This window comes from Trichosurus vulpecula, chromosome 7 (assembly GCF_011100635.1).
Source record: "Trichosurus vulpecula isolate mTriVul1 chromosome 7, mTriVul1.pri, whole genome shotgun sequence".
NCBI lineage: Eukaryota > Metazoa > Chordata > Mammalia > Diprotodontia > Phalangeridae > Trichosurus > Trichosurus vulpecula.
Genome location: NC_050579.1, coordinates 158,893,745 through 158,920,636, shown reverse-complemented (window position 1 = coordinate 158,920,636; position 26,892 = coordinate 158,893,745). Strand labels below are relative to the sequence as shown.

General features: G+C 37.2%; 1 protein-coding gene across 1 annotated transcript in view; it reads right to left on the bottom strand.

The window, feature by feature from the left end:
* SNX3 (sorting nexin 3) overlaps positions 1-26,892 on the bottom strand; it is a 42,398-nt gene that overhangs the window by 4,944 nt on the left and 10,562 nt on the right. Inside the window, exon 2 of the mRNA XM_036769266.1 lies at positions 3,727-3,822. Within this exon, the coding sequence (XP_036625161.1) occupies positions 3,727-3,822 (96 nt within the window). The remainder of the gene's footprint in view (positions 1-3,726; positions 3,823-26,892) is intronic.

The following is a 26,892-nucleotide window of genomic DNA, read 5'->3' as shown; positions in this document are numbered from 1 at the left end:
GTGAAATAAACTAGTGTTTATTAGGCACCTATTATGTACTAATCACTGTGCTAGCACTAGGGAAATAAATAAAGGTAAAAGATAATCTCTGCTCTCAAGGAGCTCATTGTCTAACGGGAGAAGACAACATGCAAAAAACTATGTAAAAAAGATATATCTGTATATATAGAGAGATAGAGATATATATGTATGTGTATATATGCATGTGTATGTATATATATATATAAAAATAAATTAGAGAGAAAGCACTAAGATTGAGAAGGACTAGGAAGGGCTTTTTGCATAAGGTAAAGCTTTAGCTACGATTTCAAGGAGACCAGGGAAGCCAAGAGATAGATATGAGAGAGGGTATTCTAGCCATGAGGGACAGCCAGTAAAAACACACAAGAGTTGAGAAATGGAGTGTCATGTATCAGAAACAGCAAGAAAGCCGGCATACCTGGATCTCAGAGTACCTGGAAGGGAGTAAGTTATAAGAAGGGTAGCAGGGGACTAGGGAGAGACTGGAGTTTACTGAATGGGTAAGGGGCTACGGGGTATTGCTGACCTGATCAGATCTGTATTTTAAAGGAAAATCACGTTGACAGCTGAGAAGAAGGCAGATCGGAGTGCGGAAGAAACCTGTGGCAGGGACACCAACCAGAAGGCTATTACAATAGTTCAGGAATGAGGTGACAAAGGCCTGTACCAGAATAGTAGCTGTGTCAGAAGAGGGAAGGGTGCCTATACAAGAAATGTTATGATAGTAGAAACAACAGGACTTGACAGCTGATTGGATGGGGGAAGGAGGGTGAAAGAGAATGAGGAGCTGAGGATGGCACCTAGGTTTTCAGCCTGGATGATGGCATCCTTGACAAGGGAAGAGAGGAGAGTATCATGGGAAAGATGAATTCAGTTGTAAACATGTTGAATTTAAGCTGTTCAGGGAACATCCCATTTTGAGACGTCTAATAGGCAGTTGGAGATGTGAATGTGGAGATCAGTAGAGAGGTTAGGACTTGATAGGTAGATCTGAAGATCATCTGCATAGAGATAACTGAAACCATCAGAGCTGATGATGATCTCACCAAGTGAAAGAGTATAGAGGGAGAAGAAAAGAAAGCCCAGGACAGAGCAGAGCCTTGGGGGCCTCCTATGGTTACCAAGATGACATAAGTGAAAATCCAGCAAAGGAGGCAGACAAGGAGGAGTCAGAAAGGAAGGATGAAGCAGTGTCATGAAAACCTAGAGAGAACAGAGTTATCAAGGAAAAGAGGGTAATCGTTGGTACCTAAGGCCGCAAGAAAGAAATTAAAGAAATATGAAGATTGGGAAAAGGCCATTCATTTGATTTAACATCATTAGGGACTTTGGAGAGAGCAGTTTCTGTTGAATGATAGATAAGGAAGCCAGACAGCAAAGAGTTAAGAGAGAGCTTCACAAGAAGTTTAGGCACAAAAGTGAGGATAAATATAGGACAGCTAACGGGGAAAGATGGATCAAGTGACAGTTTTTTGAGGATGGGAGCAACAAAAGCATGTTTGTAAGCAGTTAGGAAGCAGCCAGTAGACAAAGAGCAACTGAAGATTAGTGAGAAAGTAGAACAGACAGAGAAGGCAATCTGCTGGAGAAGAGAATGGAATGGGATCATTTGTGCACATAGAAGGTTTGCCTTGTGAAGAAGGCTACTTGTTCATGTTTGCACATTCAAACAATGCAGAAGGCAGAAGAAGGGAGACTAGACTCAATTATGTAATATCTTAAACTTTTTGCTAACAACTTTGTTTTATAAATAAGAAAACTAAAGCTGAGAGGATATGAAACGTTTTTTCAACATCACAAAACTTATTTAGAGCTAAGACTTGAACCCAGGTCCTCTCAATTCTAAACTAAGTGATCTTTCTACTACAACTAACATGTTAGGAAAGCTATTCTAATTGTTCAAGTAAAAAGTGTTAACATTCTGAACCAGGTGGGGCAGATAGGTGGTGCAGTGAGTAGAGCACTTGGCCCTGGAGTTCAAATCCGGCCTCAGACACTTGACACATGTACTAGCTGTGTGACCTTGGGCAAGTCACTTAACCCCAATTGCCCTGCCAAAAAACACCAAAAAAAAGAAAAAAAAGACTCTGAACCAGGACCCACTAGGAAATGGGAAAGAAAAAGAGAGCATGAAGGCAAAAAGCACTATGAAGGCAGAATCAATAGGACCTGGCTGGCAATCAGTTTGAGATGGGGATGGTGAGGGAATGGACAATCAAAGGTGACTCTGAGTGTTTTAGCCCAGACAACTTCAAGGATGGTGGTGACGTTAACAGAAACAGAGAAGACACAGAAGAAAACAGTTTTTCTTTGAGAGAGTGGAGGGAAGGCATGGAAGAAAACTAATTCAATCTTGGACATGCTGAATTTGAAATGCTAGAGAACAACTGAATGTAAATATCTGTCAGGCCACTGGGAAATGAAGATCCATAGCTTAACTGAGAAGTCAAGACAAAAATTTGAAAGTTATTCTCAGAAAGTCTGCATTACTAATTTTGTATACACCAGAAATAACAGGTTCTTCAGTGGCTGATCAACATAAAGTTGCTTCTAATTTTAGGGTACAGAATATTTTTAATATAGTCAAGGCACAGCTCACTGTAAAATTTAATTCAAGATTTAAGACAGTCATATACTGTTGTCATCTGCATTCTTAACTTAGCAAAAATTATCTTATGATTGGGTAAGTTGTAGCACAGTACAGTCTTTGGTGAACTGATATTAATGACCACATAAAGGACAACATAGAAGAGCATAGTGGGGACGAACATGTTACAAAACGTTAAATCAAGAAACTGCTCAGGAAAAGCAATGTAAAAGATGTCATCAAAGAAACACATCATCAAGAAAGTAGAAGCCCAATGATGGAAACCAAATAGCTTTTCACAATGTCAGGGAAATACATGGAAGGTCCCTAGCCCCCTGGGAGTAAGCACCCTTTAGGTGAACTAATGGAGTGGGAAGGATGTGTTGGGTTGTTATCTGTAACAGCGGTGGGCATATTCAAATTTGAGATTATAGATCTACTAAAAGACTAGAATTTTATCAATACACATTTAAACTGAGAATTTTAAACTGAGGAGAAACTGAGGATTCTGGATGAAGCACTGGTATGGTAGTGCATGAAAGTATCTGAGAAAATCATTACTTGTATTTAGATATGGTGAAGTTTTTCCAATACAAAGCCTTCGGAGGGTTTGAAAGGACAGAATAAGGACTACAAACAAGTTAATAGCCATGGTATTAAAAGGGGAGAAAAAGATGGTCTTAAAAGTTATTAGGTTTAAACTTATTCCACACTTTTCTGGAGGAGAAAACCAAGAACAACAATAGTGATGATGCCAGCAGCAGTTTACATTTACATAGGGTATTATGATGATATATATATATATATATGCCTAGAAATAACCCTTTGGGAAAGGAATCAATATGCATGAGAGGATTCAAAGACAGCCATTTCTTCCCCTAATTAGGCCCAGCATGCTGTGCATCTCATGTATCTTTGCAGGTATCACTGAATAAAAATGAAACCAAAGAACATAAAAAAACCCTCAAAGATCATCATTTAGCTCCTAATTTTCTATGAAGAAGCTGACACACCCTCAAAAACACAAAACAGAAATCAGGACTATTTTCTATTTTAGTCCAGAATACATTTTGCTTAGAGGTAACATTATAAGAATGTTGTTCTACCCCAATTCTCACCTTGCTTTCTCTTTCTAATTCACTTCGAAGCCACTCAAAATCACTGTATCTTCTTCTCACAGAAGACTCCTTCAACTTGAAAATAGGAAGATTTGTCTGAAAGACAAAAAAGTTAAAAGGTTTACATTATATGTTTGGAAAAAAAACTTTTTTAAAAAAAGAAAAATATGCCTAGCTGTCAAATCAGTATAGTTGTATAAAATGCTAGACCAATTTGACTTAGGAAGGAAACTGTTAGATAGCCTGAAGAGGTAGTATTTTGTCTTTGAAAAGACAAAAAGTATAGATTTTGTATTAATCATTTAAGGGAACATTATTTAAAGAGCATAAAGTTTAAACAACTGGACAAAAAGTTGTTCCTGTTCATGACTGTGGCTGGTCATGCCTTCCAAGATGTTTTATACAAATCTTAAGTGCTTTCCTGCATTTCAGGAAGCAGTAAAATATCTCAAAAATAACTGTAGTACAGGAAGGCAACATCTAATTACAATCAATTTCTACTTACTACCTCAGTTAAGGCACGTACATGTAGCAAATTTTTAAAAATATATTTTGAGACAAAATTATTTTTTTCTATTACAAATGTGAGACTATATGTCTGATAAAATAAAGATTTGAATAAAGTATTATTGCCTCTCCAATGCCACTAAAATACTGTGAAATAACTTGAAAATAAGTAAATTTATTTTCTTCCCACTAGCTGGAAATTAAAGCAGCCATGCAAATTAGATCAGGTTCACGGGATCCAGGCTCTTACAGGCTATGGGTTAAATTAAATGTTGAAGTAAAACTGAAAACATGATCTCTAACACTCTGAGGTTACACAGGAATGTGAGAAAACATTTAGGGACTTGTAGTCTTTACAATCTCACACAGAAGCTTTTCACAATTTCTGACAGTTCAAATGAAAGCCTTTCAGGATCTTTTACCTTTCAAGAATAGAGATAAATCTACTGGTTCCCTTCTCTTAGGGAAGACATAAATTAGAAACCAATGGATTGGTGGTCATTTTTGATTTATGGAAAATAAATTATTTGCTATTTGACATTGATATTTTATTTTACAACAAAAAAAAATTTAATTGATCATTTCAGGAATTTAAACAAAGATTTGGAGGGGAGGAAAACCCTCTACGTTACGCTAGATTCAACCTAACAAGGTTTTTCTTCTTTCTTAGGGGAAATACGCAACTAAGGTTAAATAGGTTTAAAACTTTTAGAATGACAAGTTGTATTGAAGATGGAAGGTACAAATCAAGTGTCACTTTAAGGACTTTAGAGATTTAAGTACAAAACAAAAGGCCGACCAAAATCAATAGGCACTAAAACCAAACTTACTCCTAAAAGCCTAATAAATTTCCAGTCATATGCTTAATAAAAAAGCTACTGGGAGCTGCTTGGTTAAAAAAAGAGCTTTGTGCTCAGGACCTTAAACTCATTTTGTGGTGTTCTCAACTTTTTCCAAAGTGTATTAGCTTCTACACTGTATACCTTACAGCTTGGAGTCCTACACAGATGCTGTTGTATATGTTTCATGCATGAAACCAAATCTCACAGGAGGTTTAAAAGCACTTGAGTTTTCTTTCCCAGGTAACCACAACATTTGTTCATTGTATTAATGACTAAGAGCAAAATTGCACCTAACAAGACTCTTATTATGCTAAAAGTCAAGCTTATATTCAAAGATGCTGGCTTTCTGTACAGGAGTATTCTTATCCCCAATAGGGAATAAAATTAGGTCCCCCAGAGCGCAGGATGATGATTCCCAGAAATAAAGCACTGGATTATTTCTCTCTAATTTCACCTATTGGCTTTTTAACTGAGTTCAACCTTCCGCATTAAAATATTAAGTCTTTGTAAGTGTCTAAAGACAGAAAGGCCTTTACAATGCTGAGTGTTTTCTGCAGGTGAGATTTTACATTTTGAATTCCCTCCTCTCAAATTACCTTACAAAGGGGATTAACTGCTCTCTTTTATTCAATACCTTAAGATCAAGCCTGTGAAAAGAGTTCCCTAAGAATTTTCATACTTCTGGGCACGGAAGTCTATAAAGTTAATCTCTGAAACAACATATCAAGCTTACAGGGACAATGTTGGAGTAAGAGTGCCAATTCAGCTCATTTTACCTTCCAGTTTCCCTTTTGAACTTTTGACATACAATCATGATTACATCTGACTCATTCTAATACGGAATTTTCACCATTTTGAGAGTAGGTACATAAGAAAGCTTCCCCTAAGATTTTCCTTTTTCCAAAAGAGCAAAATCAAAAAGTCCATCACAAAGGCCAGTTTTCAAGTATTTTTTTTAAAAAACCTTTTTTTCCCTGCCTCAGCCTTTTCTCTTTTGCTACCCTAAGAGTGTCTGGATATAACACCTCAAATTTTAGAAAGAATGAGTTATTTATCCACTACATTTCTATGAACCGACCAGATTTAAAGGGTAAAATTTATTAGTAAACTAGAAGATCAATACAGAAGAACTACTGAAACCTTACCATTAAACTACCACATCTGATTACAAACTTTCGCGATCACTCAATATTTAGAATGAATTAAGAAAGAGGAAAAAGCTCCAAATTACCTGCTTAGACTGAACATGAGATAGCTTAGCATCACTAGCATTGCAAAATATTAACATGAGGCCCAAAAGTCTTCACACTTAAGAGTTCTCTTTTCCATTCCAAGAGTTCCCCAATTTTCCTAGGCTAATGGAGACTCCCTCTAGAGTCATACTTTTGCCTCAGTATGGAATGGAAGTTACCCTGGTTTTGAATGATAGGCCTGCAGAAGGTAACCCTTTGGCAAGTTTTATCACGTTGGAAAGGGCTCAAACATGACACCAGCAACAGACTAGGTTAGTTTTCCAAGAACCAGCCTTATCAAGTAAAAGAAGCTTTCCAGTAATCTGGCCATGGCAACACATAGAAGGCCCCTCAGTCCTCAGCATCCCTTTTCTACTTCTACAATGATAGCGGGGGGGCAAGAGAACGGCAGGAGCCATGTAAAAGGTGCCAATAATCGTATAGTTTTAAAAGCATCTATAAATATTAGCTACTAGTACTTGAAATGTGAGATCCTTGTCCAATGACCAATGAGTAGACATACAAATGAAACTGGAAGAAAAAGGAAATTGCAGTTGAATGGAAGAATGATTCACAGCTTTACCTTAGAGGGACAAATGAAGGAGCTGATGAAATTGGCTTTATTGTGTACCCCAAAACAAGAAACATCATTTTGTGGGATACCTGGCTATCTTATCTTGCTTGCGTTCTTCAAGATAGTTGTTGCTTATCTGCTAACAACTGTTTCAGAAGATGAAGAGAGGTAGAAAAAAAATTTTTAAAAGAACTCTGAATGATCATCCAAATTAAATTAACATAATTTAATACTTGGTGACTTCAACATGAAGACAGGCAAAGGGGAAGATTCCAAAAAAGTATCTTGGAATACATGGTTTAAGCAGGCATAAGAGAAGTTAAAGGGTTGTAGACTATAGAGATGCCTCATATCTAGAAATCATTTACATCTTCTTTGAGGGGGAAAGAAGTCAGCCGAGAACATGGCAAACTCCAAATATGATCAATTTCTTTCTTTTTTTCAATGTTAACAGGCAACAGGAGATTTTATAAAGTCAGACCACTGATCTTTCGTTAAGAACAAAGATTAAACAAGCTGATGAAAAAAAAGGAAACAGATATAAAAACAAAAATTGGCAGAATATCACCATTTCCAAAGGAAATGTAACCAGTCTGTTATAGTGGATAACAACTAGTCTCAATGTGACTCTGAGCAAGTCATTTAACTCTTTAGTGCCCAAGGCAACTCTAGGAATTCTAAACTGCTTCTTATGCAATGAGTAGTGTGTTGGACTTGGTATTAGCAAGGCCAGAGCTCAAATCCCACCTGATACTTACTTAGTCACTGTGATCCTGGACCAATCACTTAAATCTGTCTCAATTTCCTCATTTGTAAAATAGGGATAATAAAAGCATCTACCTCAAAGAGTTGTTATGGGGATCAAATAACACATGCTTTGCAAATCCTAAGGCATTATATAAATGCTAGCTATTACTATTATGAGATCACAAGTCTAAACTAAGCATGTGAGCCTAGTTCATAAAGCTGCTTTTTAACTTTACACTTTACATACAATTTACACTCTTCGTAAGATGATCAAGGCTCCTCATGGAGCTCACAGTCTAAATAGGGAATAAGACATAAATACAGATTACTACAATATACACTATTCTAAGCATGTCAAAGAAGTGTAAAACAAAGTGCTATGTGAGGTCTGAGGTGGGAAAAGTCATCACTGATCAGAATATTGTTGCCTTGTTGAACTTACAGGCTGTTTATTGTTAAACATAACTTAATTCATCTTTAAAATTTTAAGTTCTCCATTCTTTGATGTTGGCAATAAAGTTTAGTGGATAGAGGGGTGAACTTAAGAGGCAGGAAAACACGATTTCAAATCCTAGATTATGCTTATTAGCTATGTGATTACGGACAAGTCACTAAATCTTGTCTACAAGCCTCAATTCCCTCATCCATGACACCTATTACACATGGATGTTAGGAAGATCAAATGAAGAAATGTATGGAAAGCACTATACTTCACTAGATGTTACCTCATCTATTTGGATGTTACTCCAACTCTGTGAAGGATCACGATACATGCATGCATTCTTATTCATCTACTCTCTTGTCCATGTCTTTTTATAAATCCTTCATAGGGATCTACCTAATGAGCTAGGGGCCTTCCTTTTGATTTCTTGACAATGAATTACCTGTGGAGTGTGGAGTGTTATCCCTTATTTGCATGATAGGATCCCTTCATTTATCAGACATACATTGCTATGACATCTCTGGAGAGGTCCCATATCATTATCCTTTTTCTTCAAATTGTTAAATGCCTGGCTCACAATCTTCTCCCTAACATCTGCACTTATGCCTGGGGATTCAAACACCTTAGCTTTCCAATTTATCAAATTCAACTATCACGATCTGCAGTTTCACTCTACCAAAGCCACACAAACGGATGGTCGTAACTTTGATCTGATCGTCAGCTACAAGTTTTCTACTACCCAAAATTCTGAAATGTCTACAGCAGACCATTAACTTCTTTTTTCCTTGTGCCATGACACTCCTAAACATATTCTCTGTCCTTATTGCAACTTCAGACACTCTACCCGTTGCCTGCTTTGGAGAGGCTGGCCTTCCTGCCCCAGCCTCACTGTCCTTCCTCCAAAATACTGACCTTATGGTTAACCAATTCAGCTTTACACTATCCTAAGATTTAGTCCAATCACTGCTTACCCCTTTCCGAAGCCCAATTCTGGGTTCCTCTTACCATATGCCTTCTTTATTCTTTTGAACTTAAATGTACATGGAAGAAATCACATAACCATGCTGATAAGAGTCTTTTACAAGCCATAGTCAAACCACCTCTTGGATCCAAGAACCCCGAATAGCAATCCTCCCCACCCAGACCACCGATCCCTGCCTCCAACCTGCTCCCCACAGCCATCATAGAAGAAAGCAACTCTTGCTGAGACTGGACTTGACAATTGCCTCTGAAGGCACTACAGCCCCTACTACTGCAGGTCCTGAAAAGAAAGTTCTCAGCACCAAACTCTTTGGCGCTACCATATGGTTCACCTAACCCTAGTCTCTTAACCTCTCCTTCACTTTCTCTACTAAAAAAAGTTACAAAATACAGTTTAATTTTTTCCAACAACTATATTTTTCTCCCACTGTTTGAAAGCTCTTTTAATCACCCTCTACACTACAGAGCTTTAAGTTGGATATGAAATCCCTTTATAATTTGTCTCCTTAAAGTTGTAAAAGTATCACAAATAACTGTACCAATGCTTGGAGTCACAGAAGTATCAGACTGTAAATCACATATGAAGAGTTCTTTTAAATATTTTGTTTTCAAAAGCTTTTATACTCATTGGAAAGTTTGGGCAGGGAGGAGGCAGAGAAAATAATAATTAAAATTCTGCCAATTAGCTTCTCCTCTATTGCCAAATATCAATGGATTAAGCTTAAACTAAATCCTTAATTTCATTACATTTTATTTTCACACATCTTTGAAACACATTTAATAATTTAGTGCATGACAACTTGGGAATGTGAAATTGTCTCTTGCTATACACAAATTTGTATCGCTGAATTTTTAAGTTAAAGAATTGAAAATAAGGAATTGTTTCTGTTTCCTATAGATGTATGTTTATTTTAGGTATGTTATTTGCCTTCTTCCCTTGTCACTAACAAGCCAGACTGCAATTCTCATTTAAAAACTGAAGTCAGCTTTTCACTTAGCACAGAAAACTACAAAGTAGACCACAGAGGCTGGACTGTACAAAACAGCAAGGGCATTCAGAAATATCTACTCTCCTTCCTCCCCAGGACGACTATGTATTTGGTCTAAAATAGCAAAATAATTTTCTAAAAACACTTTGAAGTTCATGCTATCCACTTCCAGTTTCTTTCCTTATACTGAGAATCTTTCAGACTGGAGAAATGGCCTACAGAGTATTTGAAATAAACTCTAAATGATGAAATGTTTATAGACATATTGATGTCCATTATTCAAGATATTTGAGGTAACTGTCTAAAATATCAGTTCTAAAAGTATCATCTGAGAACCTAAGGAGTATCGAAACCCTTTAAGGAAATCTGGGAGCTCAAAACTATTTTTATAATAATACTAAGATATTAGTTTCTAAAACAGTAAATACTGATCGATACAATACACACATAAACAAAAGCTTTTTTTTGGAAGGAGGTCCTCAATAATTTTTAATAGTGTAAGTGGGGATCTTGAGACAGAAAGTTTGAGAACCCCTGGCCTAAAAGAGGTTTTTTGGTTGTTGTTGTTTTCAAAACCACTATTAATTAATCTCAACCCATACCCAGGACCCAGATTAGATACTTTACAGAGAACAGAATCTAGACACCTCAGTATAGATCTAAGACAGATATTCCCTTCATGTCCAAACAGAGAACTGCCTCCCGCTTGGGCTTACAGTTTAGAGAAGGTGACTTATTAAAGTCAATAGCTCACAGATACCCTATATGTGGCTGGATTATCACCAACAACTTGAGCAGAAAGACCAAACCTCTTTATGTAATCATCTGAATACAGTTTAACAATAGATATCAGAAAAAATGGTTTACTAGCTGTTTCTAATATTTCTTCAGATAGTGTCACGTGTACATCTTAAAAGAGACTGGCAACTACATCAAAAGTATACTCAACAGGCCATGCTCTATTCAGTCAATCCTCAGAGATGTAAATGGATGCCCCACTATAGTTCTCATTAAATGGTTGCATTTCTTCCCATATCTGCATCTTAAGATAAAGGATAAGTTGAGAAGTGCTCCAGCTATTACCTCTCCCTTCAGAACTTTTGATACTAGTTTTACCCAATCTGGAATGGCATGAATAATTGCAGATATGGTTTATAACCTAGATGAACTTCAAATATATCTGGGGATAAGTCATTTAGGAAAGAAAAAGCTTTTAGTCAGGAGACCCTTTTGAAATGTAGATTGTCACTAAGCCAAGGTATTCAGTTCAGTTTTTTCCAAGTACATGGCCTTCCAGTGTTACAATTCCCCGTTATTTTTTTAAAGTGTCCTTTACAGTATAATTTTCAACTAGTGCAGAGGAAATTATCTCAACTAGTTCTGTTACTAAGCTATCCCCACTAACACATCTTCCGACATTTTCATCTAGGAGCTAGCAACAAGATGCCAGTGATGCACCCACACACAAGGTCAAGAAGGGTTTTTGATGAGTAGCTCTCTAATGGAATTTAGTAATGACCTCATAGACCAGGGCAATTTCTACAATAGAAAAATAAATCATGAATAAAGGGAAATCAGTTTAGAATTCCACCTGAAAAGTCTGCAAGATCTCCACACTTGGGAATTTGAAAGAACTTAAAAGACTGGTCAGAAATGCCTCAGGATACAGACACTGAAACTATTAGAATATAGTCTATAATACTTCTAGTTTAGTTCTTATGTATACTGCTATTGCTTATTTATCAAAGTTGTGTAGAGAATGCTTTATAAGCCTTAAACCACTATATTCAATATGAGTTAATTTGTTAATGGTAAGCCAGGAGTGCATGAACAAGTTCATATCTATCAAAAGATCACAGAACTAGAACTAAAAGAGACCACAAAAGACATCGAGGTCAACTCTCTTAATTCATTTGCTCAGAATAATAAAACCCAATTAGAGAAAAATAAACATTTCATTTCCATTAACATAGAAATTCTTAGGAGAACTTAAATGAATAGTCTTTGTTAGTATTTATCAGGAACTTTTATTTTTGCCTTATTAGAATCTAAGTTCCTTGAGAGTAAGGACTGTTGCATTCCATATATTTATATCCCCAATACCTACCTCAGCACCAGCAATCAAGTAACACAAATTTATTAAGTGCCTACTATGTACCAGGCACTGAGATACAAAGGCAAGTGCAAAACAGTCCCTGCCCTAAAGCAGTTTACATTCTAATACTGTAAAAATTGAAACATGGAGGCATCACATATATAACAAGACTACACAAAGGAGGTACAAGGTAACCTTGGAAAAGAGGGAACAAGATCACTGGGGAGAGAAAAGGAAAAAGATATAGAACAGGAAAGACTTCAGGAGGTAGCACTTAAGCTACATCTCAAGGAAAATCAGAATCCAAAAGGTTTTGGAGGCAGAGCAATCCAGAAATGAGGGACAGCAGATGAAAAGGCAAAGAGAAAAGGGGGAGAACATCACATGCAAAGAACGAGTAGGTTAGTCTGGCTGGACTGTAAGGTATATAGACTGGAATACTGTGTAAGAAGACTGGAAAGGTTGGACAGTGTTAAGTTGTGAAGATCTAAATGCCAAATGGAGTTTATCTTTGATCCTAGAAATGAAAGAGAGGAGATCCTGGAGTCTGGTGGTAGAGGAGGAAACATAGTCAGACCTGCACTTTAGGGAAAATCTCACTCGTAGTGATGTGGCAGATGGATTGGAGTGTGAAGTGACTTGAGGTAGGGAGATCTACTGGGATGTTATTGCATTAGTCCAGAGTAGTAGCTCTCTGGGTAGGAATGGAAGCAGAATCAACTATTCGGCAACTGATTAGATAACCTGGAATAAGTACCTGGAATTGAAAATGACCCTAAGGTCAGAAATGGATAAATGAAAAAATAGTTCCTCAAATGTAATTAAGAAATTTGGAGGAAAAGTAGGTCTGAGGGAGAAGATAAATGAGTTGTTTTGAACATACTAAGTTTGAGATGTCTATGGATATTCAGTCCAAAATGTCCAACAACATGCATGACTGAAACTCATGAGAGACTAGGTCTGGATGCATAGCTTTGGGTGTCTTCTGTATAGAGATGGTAATTGGATCCATGGGATCTGATGATTCCTGGCTCTTCAAACCATGCTGTCTCAATCTAGTTCCCTCTGCTCTTGGAGTCTCATCCTAGAAATCCAACCACCCACGCGGCCTTCTCAATATGGAACATCTCTCTTATAAGCGCACCCTCCTTTACCATTGGCAAGTTCCCCCTGGAGCCTCCACTTTGTGAAGGGGCCCAGATGGACCTTTATTCTCTCCCCGGCCAAGATCTTGGCTTCTGGATTTCAAAATCATGCTCCTGGAATTCATGTACCTTTGCCAGTTATGTCTGTCCATCCCCAAACTTCTTTCAGCTCCCTTCTGTGTGCTGTCTTCCCCCGTTAGAATATAAGCTCCTTGAAGGCAAAAACTATTTTTCTCTTTGCTTACTTTGCTCATAATTTTACCCCCAGCACTTAGCACACTGCTAAGTACATGCTTCTTTCCCTCTTTCCTTGATGAGATCACCAAAAGAATCTAAAGAGAAAAGTGAACAGAACCCAAGAAAGAGCCTTGTGGTACACACACACAGGTAGTGGGAACGAAATGGATGAAAATCTACCAAAGAGACTTGAGTGGTTAGAAAGGCAGGAAGAGAACCAAGAAGAGTAATGTCAGAAAAACCCAGGGGTGAGGGTGACCAAAAGAGCCAAATGCTGCAGAGAGGTCAAAGGATGAGTACTGAGAAGAGGCCAACAGATTTAACACAACAAGAGATCACTGGCGATTTTAGAAAGGGCAGTGAGTGAACTAGGAAGCCAGACTAAGGATTTAGAAGAGTATGAGAGGAGAGTAAGTGGAGTCACTAAGTACAGATGGTTTTTTAAGGCATTTAGCTAAGACAGAGGAAAGATACAAGATGACAACTAACAGAGATGGCAGGATCTAATAAGGTTTGGTTTGGGTTTTTTTTGTTTTGGCTTTGTTTCCAAAGATAAGGGAGACTTAGATATGTCTTAAGGAAAGATGATAATGGGGGCACTCTCCTGTTGAAGCACAGTGCCTGGCACATTGGCTAGAAGGGCCACCTTTTCATCAGAGATTGGCATAAAGAAAGAGGTAGTGGAAGATGTTAGATAAGAAGAGAGGGAGAAGAGGGAGCTCATGCCAAATGGCTTCTTTTTCGCTGGCAAAGCATGATCTGAGGTCTTTAGGCTGAACAGATGGGGAGGACGTACTATGAGAGTCTTGAGAGAAGAGGTCTGGAACAGCCATTGTGCTAGAATCAATTAGGAAACAGTAAAACTAAGAATGCCAAGAGAGCTCAGTTAAAATGAGATAACATAAATCTGTAATAAACCCAATCTACAGGATTGCAGGATTCCCACTGGTTCTGCCTCTACCAAAACAACTGTGTCTAACAGCATACACAACAAAAAATAGACAAGGAACAAGGTAAGGAAGTCTGTTTATCCCTAGGAGAGATTGTCCTATCTCCTACGTTTTTTAATTTTATTGGGGAGGGGGGAGGTTTTTCTATCTACCTAAGTCTATGACACGTCACTTCTTGCTGTTGTCAATGTGCCTTACTTTAGCACTTTCTCAAATAACTCCTCTAATTTACTATTGTCTGGAGAACCAAACAAACTTGCTAAGAACCTTACCTAAAATAAGAAGAATAAATGGAATCTGAGGTAGTACCTGTGCATCTCTGAGAATAAATCACATAAGTATATGTGCAATTTGACAAGAACCAGAGAACTTTTGCTTTCCTGCATCCCTACGGCCAAAAATAAGGGAACAGGAAACCCAACCTCCCCTTCTTGCAACCCCTAGCTTCCTAGTTGACTTGGTCAACTTAAGTGCCATCATCTGTCTATATAAGACCTTTCTCAATCCCCTAATTGTTAGTGCTCTCCACCAAATCAAATTTACTTTATATTTATTTCATGTTTATTTTTGCTATTTTAAAAATTCTGATCTTCCCAAATACCAAAAAAGAGAGCATTTCCATATACAAAGTAGAAGATAAAAAAGATTATGTGAAATTGTACATCTCTATTAACATACAGTTTGCTTTTAAAAAAATAAGCATATAATAAATTCAATATATCACTTTCAAAGCTTATCCCTAATTTCATTCTGAAGCTCCTTCTGTCCTCTTCTGTGCATTATATGTATTTACTTATTTGTATAAATGTTACTTCTCCTGGTAGAATGCAAGCTCCTTTAAGGCAAGGACAGTTACTTTTTTATACATACATATCCTCAGGGCCTAGGAGCATAATAGGCTATTATCAATGGATATGTTTGTTCAATTGTATCTTTGTGTTCTGTACAGTTGAGATTGTTACATTGAGTGACCTCTGGGCAATCAAGTGTTAATGAATTCATTAAAGAAACCTACACCTTGAACTAAATGAAAGGTCCCTATTCATTTTCTAAACAGTTAAATACCATCACATAAGACGGTAATCACTTCTCCAAGCAATAAACAAATCTTAAAACAAGTGAATGCATACCAATAGCTGCAGTGAATTAATATGCCACCTACAAAAAAAATAATGTGCCACCTAGAGGACAGAGGAACTCCCTCCCCACCAAAAAATAATTAAATTGACATATTTTACTACAGCATGAAACATCATTTTGCAAACAAACCACAGAAACACCAAAAGAGAAATTTAACAAGGCTTTTAATTCTCCAGAGGGGTTTTGTGGTTATCTTTATCTACACATAAAAATATCCACATATCTCTACATGTGGGCAGCCATCATCTTAAAGAATACATTTAAGGGTCTGTCACTTTTAGGCCTTGTCCCTGCTTCTGTAAACACACACTTTCCTCAAAATCTAACAACCAAACTGATGGAGAAGGAAAATCCCAATACAGTTCACTTATAGACTCCTTCCTCTTCTAATAGATGATTAACTTGAATAAGAATAGGCAGATAAACGACATTAAATATCATAGTCTGCATGTTTCAGATATACAGATTAGCAGTAGTGCCACCACAACAGAAACAACCTATAGGTTAGCCTGATGGTGCTCAAATCCTATATATCCAAATAATTCTGTGAAAAAAGTGTATTTTACTATTATAATTTTGCCCAAGGATTCTCAGGTAATGAGTCACTATTAAAAACATAGTTTAAAAACAATGAGTATCTTTTAGGTATCAAAGAAATGTGTTTGCATTTTTAATAGACAATAAATTAGCACAATTTTAAAAAGCTTTCTGGAAGGTGCACCCAACTTAATATTCTTTTAAAACATACTTAAGGTAAGGTAAAAGCAATGTGTTCGTGCTCTTTTTTCAGTACTTCTAATTCCTTTTCACTTCCAACATCTTTTTCCCCTTCATGTTCTCTCTTTAAGTCCTTACCCTTCTTAAATGAGAGATGACAAAACAAACTAGGTTAAGGAATAGGAGCCATTCTAGACCCTCCCTCCTGTTTCTCAGTCCTCAAATCTTTTTTTGCAAGTATATTTTAGTTTCTTGTCCGTAAACTTCACTAAGAAACTCCACTAATCAATAATTTGTTTAAATTAAGACACTTAACTTAACAAGTATTTATTGAGTGCCTACTATGTACTATTTTGTATTGTGACATACAAAAGTGGTATAAAACATGATCTCTGCTGTAAAGAAGCTTACACTCTAAGGAAACCCAGGCAAACACAGAAGAAATAAGTAGCAGATAGATAAAACATATAACTAAGTGCCAAAAGATGACAGAAAGATTAAGTAAAGAAAAATCAGTGTGTTCTGGAAAAGTATAATGAATTGGGTTTGTTTGTTCCTTAACAAATAAGCAATGAGATTGAGAAAGTAAAATGCAATACAGCAGCTGAAATTCAAATAAAGCCAGTATTTTTCCCTCAGAGTGTAAGCCTACTTCAAAGATGACAAATGTCATATCTGGTGGTAAGCTATGTGTTTCAGCCTTGAGCCAAAACCTGGTAGATGTGAAGCAAATAGGAATATTTCAATAAATTCAAATTGTATTCTTTCTTTGGCCTTGTTATAAAATTTCTCTTGACTCTCCTCATCACCAATTATTCAGTAGTGAACAGGCAGAAAATCAGGGGTCAGAGTTCAGTGATACGATGATGTACTGAGTTTAAAACTTAAACTTAGTTTCACATTATAACTAGTATAACATAGTTAGCTATTAGAAGCCATAAAACAACTTTTCCTTCCTTCTCATCTTCCTTAGCTCTTAAAGTAATTTAAAATTACCTTGTTATAAAGGAGGGCATAGTGTGTAGGGGGCAAAGGAAAAATATATTCAGTATATATTTGGATATATTAGTTATTTCAAGTGATATAAAAACAAGACATCAATCAAAATAAGAGCTATACAGTCTAAAGGCAGAGATAATCCTCTTGGGCCACTTCTCAGAGAGAATACTTAGAAGCAAGCTTGGAGAAGGAATGAATCTCACTTGGATCCAAAGCCAATACATCCCTCACACCAAATGAGAGGAAAAAACTAAGTTACTATTCGATAAGTTAGGCCACTATTGTCTCAAATGTGGTTATAGTTTAGCTACATTATATACTATGGACCAGTATATTTCTATGTTTAAGTTTATTCTCACACACATACACCTTTAAGCACATATGCTGTTTTCTCTTAATTTCTTTGAGAAAATTATTCTTAAAATAATTTGTCTTGGCTAAGCCGAAAGGAAAAGGAAGCCATGCCTGGCCAAGATGGCTGCCTGAATGAGAGGCACTCTGCCCTCCTCCCCTACATGTACTCCAGCAAAAACCTGAAATCCACACCAGACCAAATATTCAAGAATCCCAATAAGACACTACACTAAGAGATTTCTTCCAACCCGGAAATGCACAAAACTCGAGAACCCCACAGGCAACAGGAAAGGTGACTACCAAAAAAGCCAGTACCTATACAGGCTAACAAGTCAGCAGCCACCTAGTACAACCAGAGACACCTGTGGACTATAAAGCTCATATAAAGATATCAGAGAGAGCTTTGAGGATCTAGGGTTTTGACTTCAAAGATCCACAGGGAACTAACTCAGGGAAGTGGAGGTCAGGCAAGGAAGCCAGGATGAAAACAAGTAGGGCCAAAAGTGCAACAGGGAGCAAAAACTAGTCCTATCACAAAGCCCCATTCATGAAACTAAAGCTGGAGAGATGACTCAATCAAAGAAAACACCAATCAACATCAAATATTATAAATATTGAGATGCACCAAAAAAAGGGTAATTCCACAACAGCTGCAACCAATGGATAACTCAAACATTTAATATCTGGATGAAAGAAATGGAAGGAGAACAAATAGTTTAGAAGACAAAATAGTAAATCTTACCAAGAAATGCAATTACTTGAAATCTAGAATATACCAAACAGAAATCAATGACTGGAAGACAACAAAAAAATATTGCAACAAAAATCAAAAGATGTATCTCATATCAAAAGAAAAACAGATCAAGGAGAAATAATAATTCAAGAATCATCAGAAACAGGATTCCCCCCAAAGCCTGAATACTGTAAGAAAAACAAACAACCTGCACAAATCTGTTAGAACCAGAAACCCACTTCTTGAAAGCAGCTCCAAAAGGCAAAAAGTCCCAGGAATATCTTAGCCAAAATCTAGTTTACAAATTAAGGAGAAAAAAAAAATATGACAAGCATCCAAAAAGAAGCATTGTAGATACCAAAAGAACAACACTCAGGCCTATGGTCTTAGCAACTACTACTATAAATGAGAGGTGATTTTGGCAAACCACATTACAAAAGGTAAAAGATATAGGCTTAGAACCAAGAATAATTTATCCTGCAAAGTATAATCCTATAGAGAAAAAAAATGCATCTTTACTGCATTTCAGATGAAAAGATCAGAGCCAATTAGGAACTTTAAATACAAACATTAGTGTTCAGAGAATCTTAAAAGGGTAAATGTATTCAATCAATTGTAAAGGGATGTAGGATGACACAGTGTTAACATTCTAATGGGGGAAAAGAAACAAATGTCCCTTCAGAACTTTAATGTCTTCAAAGGATAGTGATTTTAATAAGAACAAATGGTTGGGAAGGAAGGGGGTAGACTGGTTCTGTTCTCTTTCCCCTATTCAAACTCACAAGGGAGGGTAAAAAAGATACACTAGTGCAGAAAGGAATGGCATGGAACTTTTTGGGGTATATGAAAAGAGCATATAAACCTAAAAGAAGGGATGAGGAAAGCATGTGCCAGATGAAACTCATTCATATCTGAAACGTACAAAGGAGAGTTAAATATACACACACACAAAATTTGGTGTAAAAACAATACATCAAACTCAACAGGAAAACAAATGGAAATGGTGTGAGGAGGAAGGGGCATACTGGGCAGGCATTAACTTTATTTTTTCACAAATTTGAAAGGCAGGTGAATACTAATAGTGATGTTGTCTCCAAAAAAGGCTACTGAAGCATCTTTTAAAATGCATATTAGAGAGAGAGAGAGAGAGAGAGAGAGAGCGGGACACACGGTGAGTTGAAGATGAAGGGAAGATATCTAAAAGAAATAAAATCAAATTAAGGGATGAGAGAGGAATATATTGAGAGAGGGAGATAGGGAGAGGGAGAATGGGGTGGATTATCTCGCATAAAGGTGGCAAGAGGAAGCAGTTCTATGGGAGGAGGGGAGAGGGCAGGTGAGGGGGGAATGAGTGAATCTTGCTCTCATCAGATTTGGCCTGAGGAGAGAATACCATACACACTCAACTGGGTATCTTACCCCATAGGAAAGAAGAGGGAAGAAGATAAAAAAAAGGGGGGGATGATAGAAGGGAGGGCAGATGGGGATGAAGGTAATCAAAAACAAACACTTTCAAAAGGGGACAGGGTCAAGGGAGAAAATTCAATAAAGGGGGATGGGTTGGGAAGGAGCAAAATATAGTTAGTCTTTCACAACATGAGTATTGTGGAAGGGTTATACATAATGATACACATGTGGCCTATGTTGAATTGCTTGACTTCTTGGGGAGGGTGGGTGGGAAGGGAGGAGGAGGGAAAATTTGGAACTCAAAGTTTTTAAAAACAGACGTTCAAAAACAAAAAAAAAAAAAAAGAAAAAGTTTTTGCATGCAACTAGAAAATAAGATACACAGGCAATGGGGAGTAGAAATTTATCTTGCCCTACAAGAAAGGAAGGGAAAAGGGGATGGGAGGGGAGCGGGGTGACAGAAGGGAGGGCTGACTGGGGAACAGGGAACCAGAATATATGCCATCTTGAAGTGGGGGGGGGGAGGGTAGAAATGGGGAGAAAATTTGTAATTCAAACTCTTGTGAAAACCAATGCTGAAAACTAAATATGTTAAATAAATTAAACTTTGAAAAAAAAATAAAATGCATATTATAAAACTGAAGGAAGCAGATGAGAACAGGTTTGAAAGTAGATTACATAGGTTTTTAACAACCTTTTAAAATATTTTAGTTTTAATTTAAAAGATTCCCACCCCCACCCCACCCCCCAGCACATCCCTAACTCCAATAATTTGGTCAGGGTAATTACTAGATTCCTTAAGACACTCTTGATAGAGACAGCAAACCAGACTTGGTCCCTATGTGAGTTGGGCAAGTTAATAAATCTCCACACATTTCCATTTTCTCATCTAAATGAGGAAACATTTAATTAAGGAAAATGAGGTGGGTGTAGTGGGGCCAAGATGGCAGAGGAAAGGCAGGAATTCACCTGAACTCTTCCAAATTTCTTTTCAAAAAATTTAAAAATAATTCCTCAAATCGAATTCTGAAATGGCAGAGCTAACAAAAGGTCAGGGTAAAATAATTTTCCCAAGACAACTTAGAAGGTCAGAGGAGAGGTCTGTCACACCAGGAGCATAGCTCAAGCCAAGCATGGCAATGCCAGCAGCAGGTCTTAGGGGTCACTGCAAAAGTGGCAGCAGCAGTTTCAGGAGCTCTCAGCCCAGAAAGGGTAAGGGGGTTGGACAAGTGGTCAGAAAGAGATTACAGGGGATGCTTTGGTGGCACTGGATTCAGGACCCTATTGTGTTGCCCATACACAGTTGTGGGTCACAGTTCCAAGGTGAAGAGAAGTTCTAGCACTTGCAGCTACAGGAAAACAAAGTCCCTTCCTGGATAAAGACCATAGCACAGGCCAAGAGAGCAGTGACCACACCTCTCCTTAAATTGTACCCTCTTGGAAGCACCAAAAATTTAACAGACTCCCAGAACTAGCTCTGAAAATAACAGCACAAAAAACCTGAAGTTTGGAACAATGCCCCCTCCACTACCCTAGGAGCAAAGCCTAACTTCAACAAAAAGTTAAAAGTCAAGAAGTAGGCTTGAAAATGAGCAAACACCAAAAAAAGATCAAGACAGGAGAAAACAAGGATGTCAAAATAGCTACAAGCAAAACCTCAAAGAAAAAAAAAGTGAACTGGACACAAATGCAACAAGAATTTCTGGAAGAGCTCAAAAAGGATTTTAAAAGTCAAATAAGAGAGGTAGAAGAAAAACTGGGAAAATAAATGAGAGTGATGCAAGAAGACTATGGGGGGGGAAAGCTAATAACTTGGTAAAAGAGGTAAAAAAAAAAATTAAGAAAATAACACCTTAAAAACCAGAATAGGCAAAATGGTAAAAGAGGCATAAAAATCCAATGATGAGAAGAATTCCTTAAAAAGCAGAATTGGCCAAACGGAAAAAGATGCAAAAAATTTTCTGAAGAAAAGAACTCATGGAAGCTAATGACTCCATGAGACATCAAGAAACAACAAAACAATGTCAAAGGAATGAAAAATAAAAGAAAATGTGCATTATTTCGTTGGAAAAACTGACCTGGAAAATAAATGAAGAAAGTTCAATGATTTATTTGGACTCACAAACTAGAAAATATCTGAAGTGAGATTTTAATTTAGGTCTTCCTAACTCCAAATCTATATGGCTTCTTAAGATAGAAACTGAGAGAAGAGAAGCTTTGTAACATTGTGGAGATTTTGAGCAAGAGTTAATCAGATGAGGAATGGCTGAACAAATTGTGGTATATGACTGTGATGGAATATTATTGTGCTATAGAAGCACAAGCAGGATGATTTCAGAAAAAAACCTGGACTTACACGAACTGATGCAAAGTGAAGTGAGCAGAATCAGTAACAGCAATATTGGACAATGATCAACTGTTAAATGGCTTAGCTATTCTCAGCAATACAATGAGTCAAGACAATTTCGAAGGACTTATGATGAAAATGGTATCCACCTCCAGAGAAAGAACTAATGGGGTCTGAATGTAGATCAAAGCATACTTGTTTTACTTTTTCTTGCCTTTTTTTGTGTTTTCTTTTGCAGCATGGCTAATATAGAAATGTTTTACATGACTTTATATGTATAATCCATATCAAATTGATTGCCTTCTCAAGGAGGAAGAAAAAGGGGGAGGGAAGCGAGAATTTGGAATTCAAAATTATAAAAAATGAATGTTAAGTTTTTTTTACATGTAATCGAGAAAACAAAAAAAGAAAATGAGGGTGTTGGACAAGACGGTCTCTTAGGGTCTTTCTAGATCTACATCTATAATTCTATGTTACAGAGCCCAGGGAAATAAAGGGGGAGTCTGGACAGAAAGAAACGCAGGATGGACAGTCAATATTAGCTGTGAATGACTCTTTCTTTTTAGGCCAGCTTCTAGTATTCTAAATGGCAGTAGTTTATTTTCTCTTCCTTAACTACAACCATAAGGGAATATGATTTAGATAAATCTAAAATCAAGAACACTTGCTTTAATAATTTTTCCTTATGACTTGCTACCATAAGAAGCCTAAGGGAGAACCTATCAGGATGAGAGGCTATAACACTTAAGTATATAAAACCTGGTAGGTCTAAGGTAAGTGGAACAAGATAGAAACCAAATGACCCAGATAACACTGAGATGAAGAGTGTTCCAAGGGAAGAGTCAAGAGACAAAACTGACAAATTTAAATTAGCAGCAAGGGATATAGGAACCAAGCGGGGGAAAAAAACCCATCTGTGGGAGAAAAACTGCCTAGTTTAGAGCCCTGTGGAAACAAACCCAGGAAGGGCAGAGAACAGAATATCACTGGAATGATTACATCATAAACTCCACTGGATCTCAAAACAATTTAAAACTTACCACTGGAATCTTCGAGAACAGTCTGATCAAAAGATTCCCATTTCTGACACTTCCCTCATAATGATTTATCTACATACTTGAAAGTTTGCTCCTTTAGAGATTTAGGGGCTTAACTTTGTCCTCACAAACTTTCAGTGTCAAGATTTGACTAGGTTTATTATCTAGCTTATATTTCTATTAAAAACACTACCTCTACAGCTAAAACCCCACAATCTGTGGTTTTAGTTTGAGAGTTGAGTAAGCAATTTCATATTCTTAATGAGATCTTCTGGTCTGAAGTAGAACACTGATCCTAATTTAACAGAAAGATTGTCTTTAACCTTACCCAAGAATTTTGGTGAATGCCCATAAGAATGAGTTAGTTCCTATAGGAGTAAACAAAATATTTTTAGTCAGTCAATAAGCATTTATTAAGTAGCTACTATGTGCCAGCCACAATACCTAAAGAGATGAGGAGATGACAATCCAGGGGGTGGGGGGAGACAATATGCAAATGATGTACAAACAACCTATATTCCAGATAAATAGGAAATAACAGAGGGAAGGTACTAGAATTAAGGATTGGGAAAAATTTTAAAGGTTAGCATATATTTTATCTTGAAAATTATAACTAAGCTGTAACATATTCTATGGTGATTTATTAGGTGTTGCATTTGCTGGGCCTAGAGTTAGGAAGATCTGAGCTCAAATCCAGGCTCAGACATTTACTAGCTGTATGACCCTAGGTAAGTCACTTAATCTTTTTGATTGCCTCAACTGTAAAGTAGGGGTAATAATAGCACCTATCCTATAGGGTTGTTGTGAAGATCAAGTGAAATAATATTTATAAAGCACTTAGCACAGTGCCTGGCACATAGCCTAATAAATGCTTATTCCCTGCCTCTCATCTTTTAAAATACTATTGATCTGTATCCACTCCAACAACATTTAAGTAGGTTTTTAAAAATAATTTTAAATAACAAGCAATACTTAATCTTAAATCAGCTTGTATGACAAGAAATGCGATCCAATTGGGACCACTCCCCCACAGGAAAGAGGGCCAACTAGAATGACTGATGAATTTTTGAGTCCAGTGCCTGACACCAAAGGAATTCTACCAACTCCTGTGTGCATCCTTATTTAGATTAACTAACTCATAACTACAGTCTTACTTAAAACGTACAATCTATGTACCTTAGATTTCTGCATTTGAAAAGGCTTTGGCTCCCTAGGCTCTCCTGAGTACTTCCTCCTACCAGCCCAAGGCTACTCAGAGCTAGCCTGTGACTCCGAAATTCTAGAGGGATGGCTTTCCCTAGAATTACTATGGTTTTTTGCCTCTCACTGACCAGAAAAGATAGCTGAGAAAATGGATGGCTAGCAAAGCCAATAGCACAGGTAACGTTCTATCCTTTTTGTATGCAAATATTACTACTGGTGGTGTATTGGCTATGCCGTCAATAAAGCCTATAATTAGATTTGAGTATGGGGCTACATATCTCTTCTTTGAGTTTCCATTAGAACTAGATCATCATAGCAACATTCCTAAAATTAAGATCTAACTCAAAGATTTTCTTTGAACAAAATGCAAAGTAATGATGTCTATAAAATAACAGAAAAAAGATCACGTGAATCAGATAACCTGGTTTCTTGAAACACATAGGCCCTGTCCAAAATTATCTTCCTAGACTGATACTTAGGATCATATACTGGTAAGCATTTCCCCCCTAAATATATGGAGTACAGAGAAAACAGATTACTACTCCCATGATCTTGCTCAAAGTGGAAGCTGGGAGGTTCAAAGGCTTGCCAATAACATTGAACATTCTTTGTTAAAATTTAACCCAGATTCAATGCTGGAAAATGACTTATCACTAATTCACCATTAATTTACCTTCTCTCTCAAAGGAAACCTAGTATCTCACAGCAGCAACAGACCTTAAACTTTTCATTCCAATTTGTCATTAAAGCAGCTGCATTTTACAACACTGGTCAGTAGGAATCCATGTTTGTATTATTATTTTGATGGCCATGTTTTCCAGTTAGTAATTTAAGAAAAAACTTTAAGAAAATGTGGGGTAGTAGAAAGAACAGAGGACTTGAGTCAGGAGACCTGGGATTTAAGCCCCAGATCTGCCATTCACTAGCCACGTGAACACAGACAAGTTGTAACTCCTTAATATTCAGTTTTCCTCTCCTATAAAATGGGAGCCAGACTATTATAGCAACATGCCTAAAATTAAGACAAAATTAAAAGATCTTCTTTAAACAAAATGCAAAACCATATCAAGTCTATAAAAATAATGCACAAAAGATCCTGTACTCCCTATGTTACTACCTACCTCTCAGGGTTGTAATATGTCTTTGTAAATTATAAAACATAAATATTAGCTATCATTATCACCACTGCACAATGGTCACAGAGTACAGGTTCACAAATTCTTCTAAAAGGAAAATGCTTTTCACTTCCCTCTCCAGTTTTTCACTTCATGGTATTATAGCTAACACGGAAGAGGGACCTAAATCAGTACTTTCTGACAACCCCACAATGGACTTGACTTCCTAAAAGGTGAAGAACCAAATAAACACTCCAGCTATGGGTTAAGAGAAGATAATATTGGGGAGAAAAAGGTAATAAATTTTGCAATTCTAAAGAGGCCACTGAAAGAAAAACAGAACAAAGAACTAAAATCTAAGAGGGGAGGATGCCCTTCTATTGTTATCTTATCTCAACAGAAGAGACTATAACAACTGATATCCCTCACCTTCACCACCTGACCAGCCCATTTCCATTTCCAAAAATGGATCTTTTGGGTATCTTTTACATTGCTTTCTATGAAGAAGTAGATCTTTCCATTGACCTTTGGGTGATCTCCAATATCGATTCTTCAGAGTTTATGGCATTTGATGACTTGCAGCTACATAAATCTCCAAAAGAATACCCCCAAATAAGAAGGAAACAACCCATGAACACACAAATATTCAAAGGCATCTTTTGTTGCAAAGAAGTGGAAGTCTTAAGGGGATGACCATCAATTGAGGAATGGCTGAATAATGTTGATTCTTCAGAATTTGTGGCAGTCTATGATTTCACACATTATCACCCAATACTCTTCTCACTCAGATGCCTCAAGCTGTAGTACAAGCTCCCAACCTCTCCCCTTCCAAGCTGGGCCCTGAGGGAAGTTATAATCTAATCCCACCCTGGTCCTCATAAAAGCAAATGCCATCAGGAACACATCTCTTTCTGTTCTCTCCCACCCCACCCCCCATATCACTTCATAACTGTGTTAGGTAGACGGCAGAAGGTGAGCTCCATGCTCTGGCCATAGAGCCCACCCAAATTCTTTTTGTTTATGGTAGCACAAACTGAGTCACAGAGGATGAGCAGGCGTGGAAGGGTGATGGTCTTGATCACAGGTCTCACTGTTCTTCCAAGTTTCCCTACTGCTGTCAAGCACACTACAATCCTTCCAAACACCCAGAGTCATAACTTCAGTGTCATCCTCAACTTACTTGTATCACATAATCAAACAGTTGCCAAATCTTGTCATTTCTACCTCTGTAATATGGCTTATATTGGTCTCAGTTTTCCACTCACACAATACCTCTTGCTGGAATACTGCGATAGCTTCCTAATTGGTCTCCTTGCCTCAAGTCTCTTCCTGCTCCAGTCCATCCTCCACATAGTTAAATAAACGATTTTCCT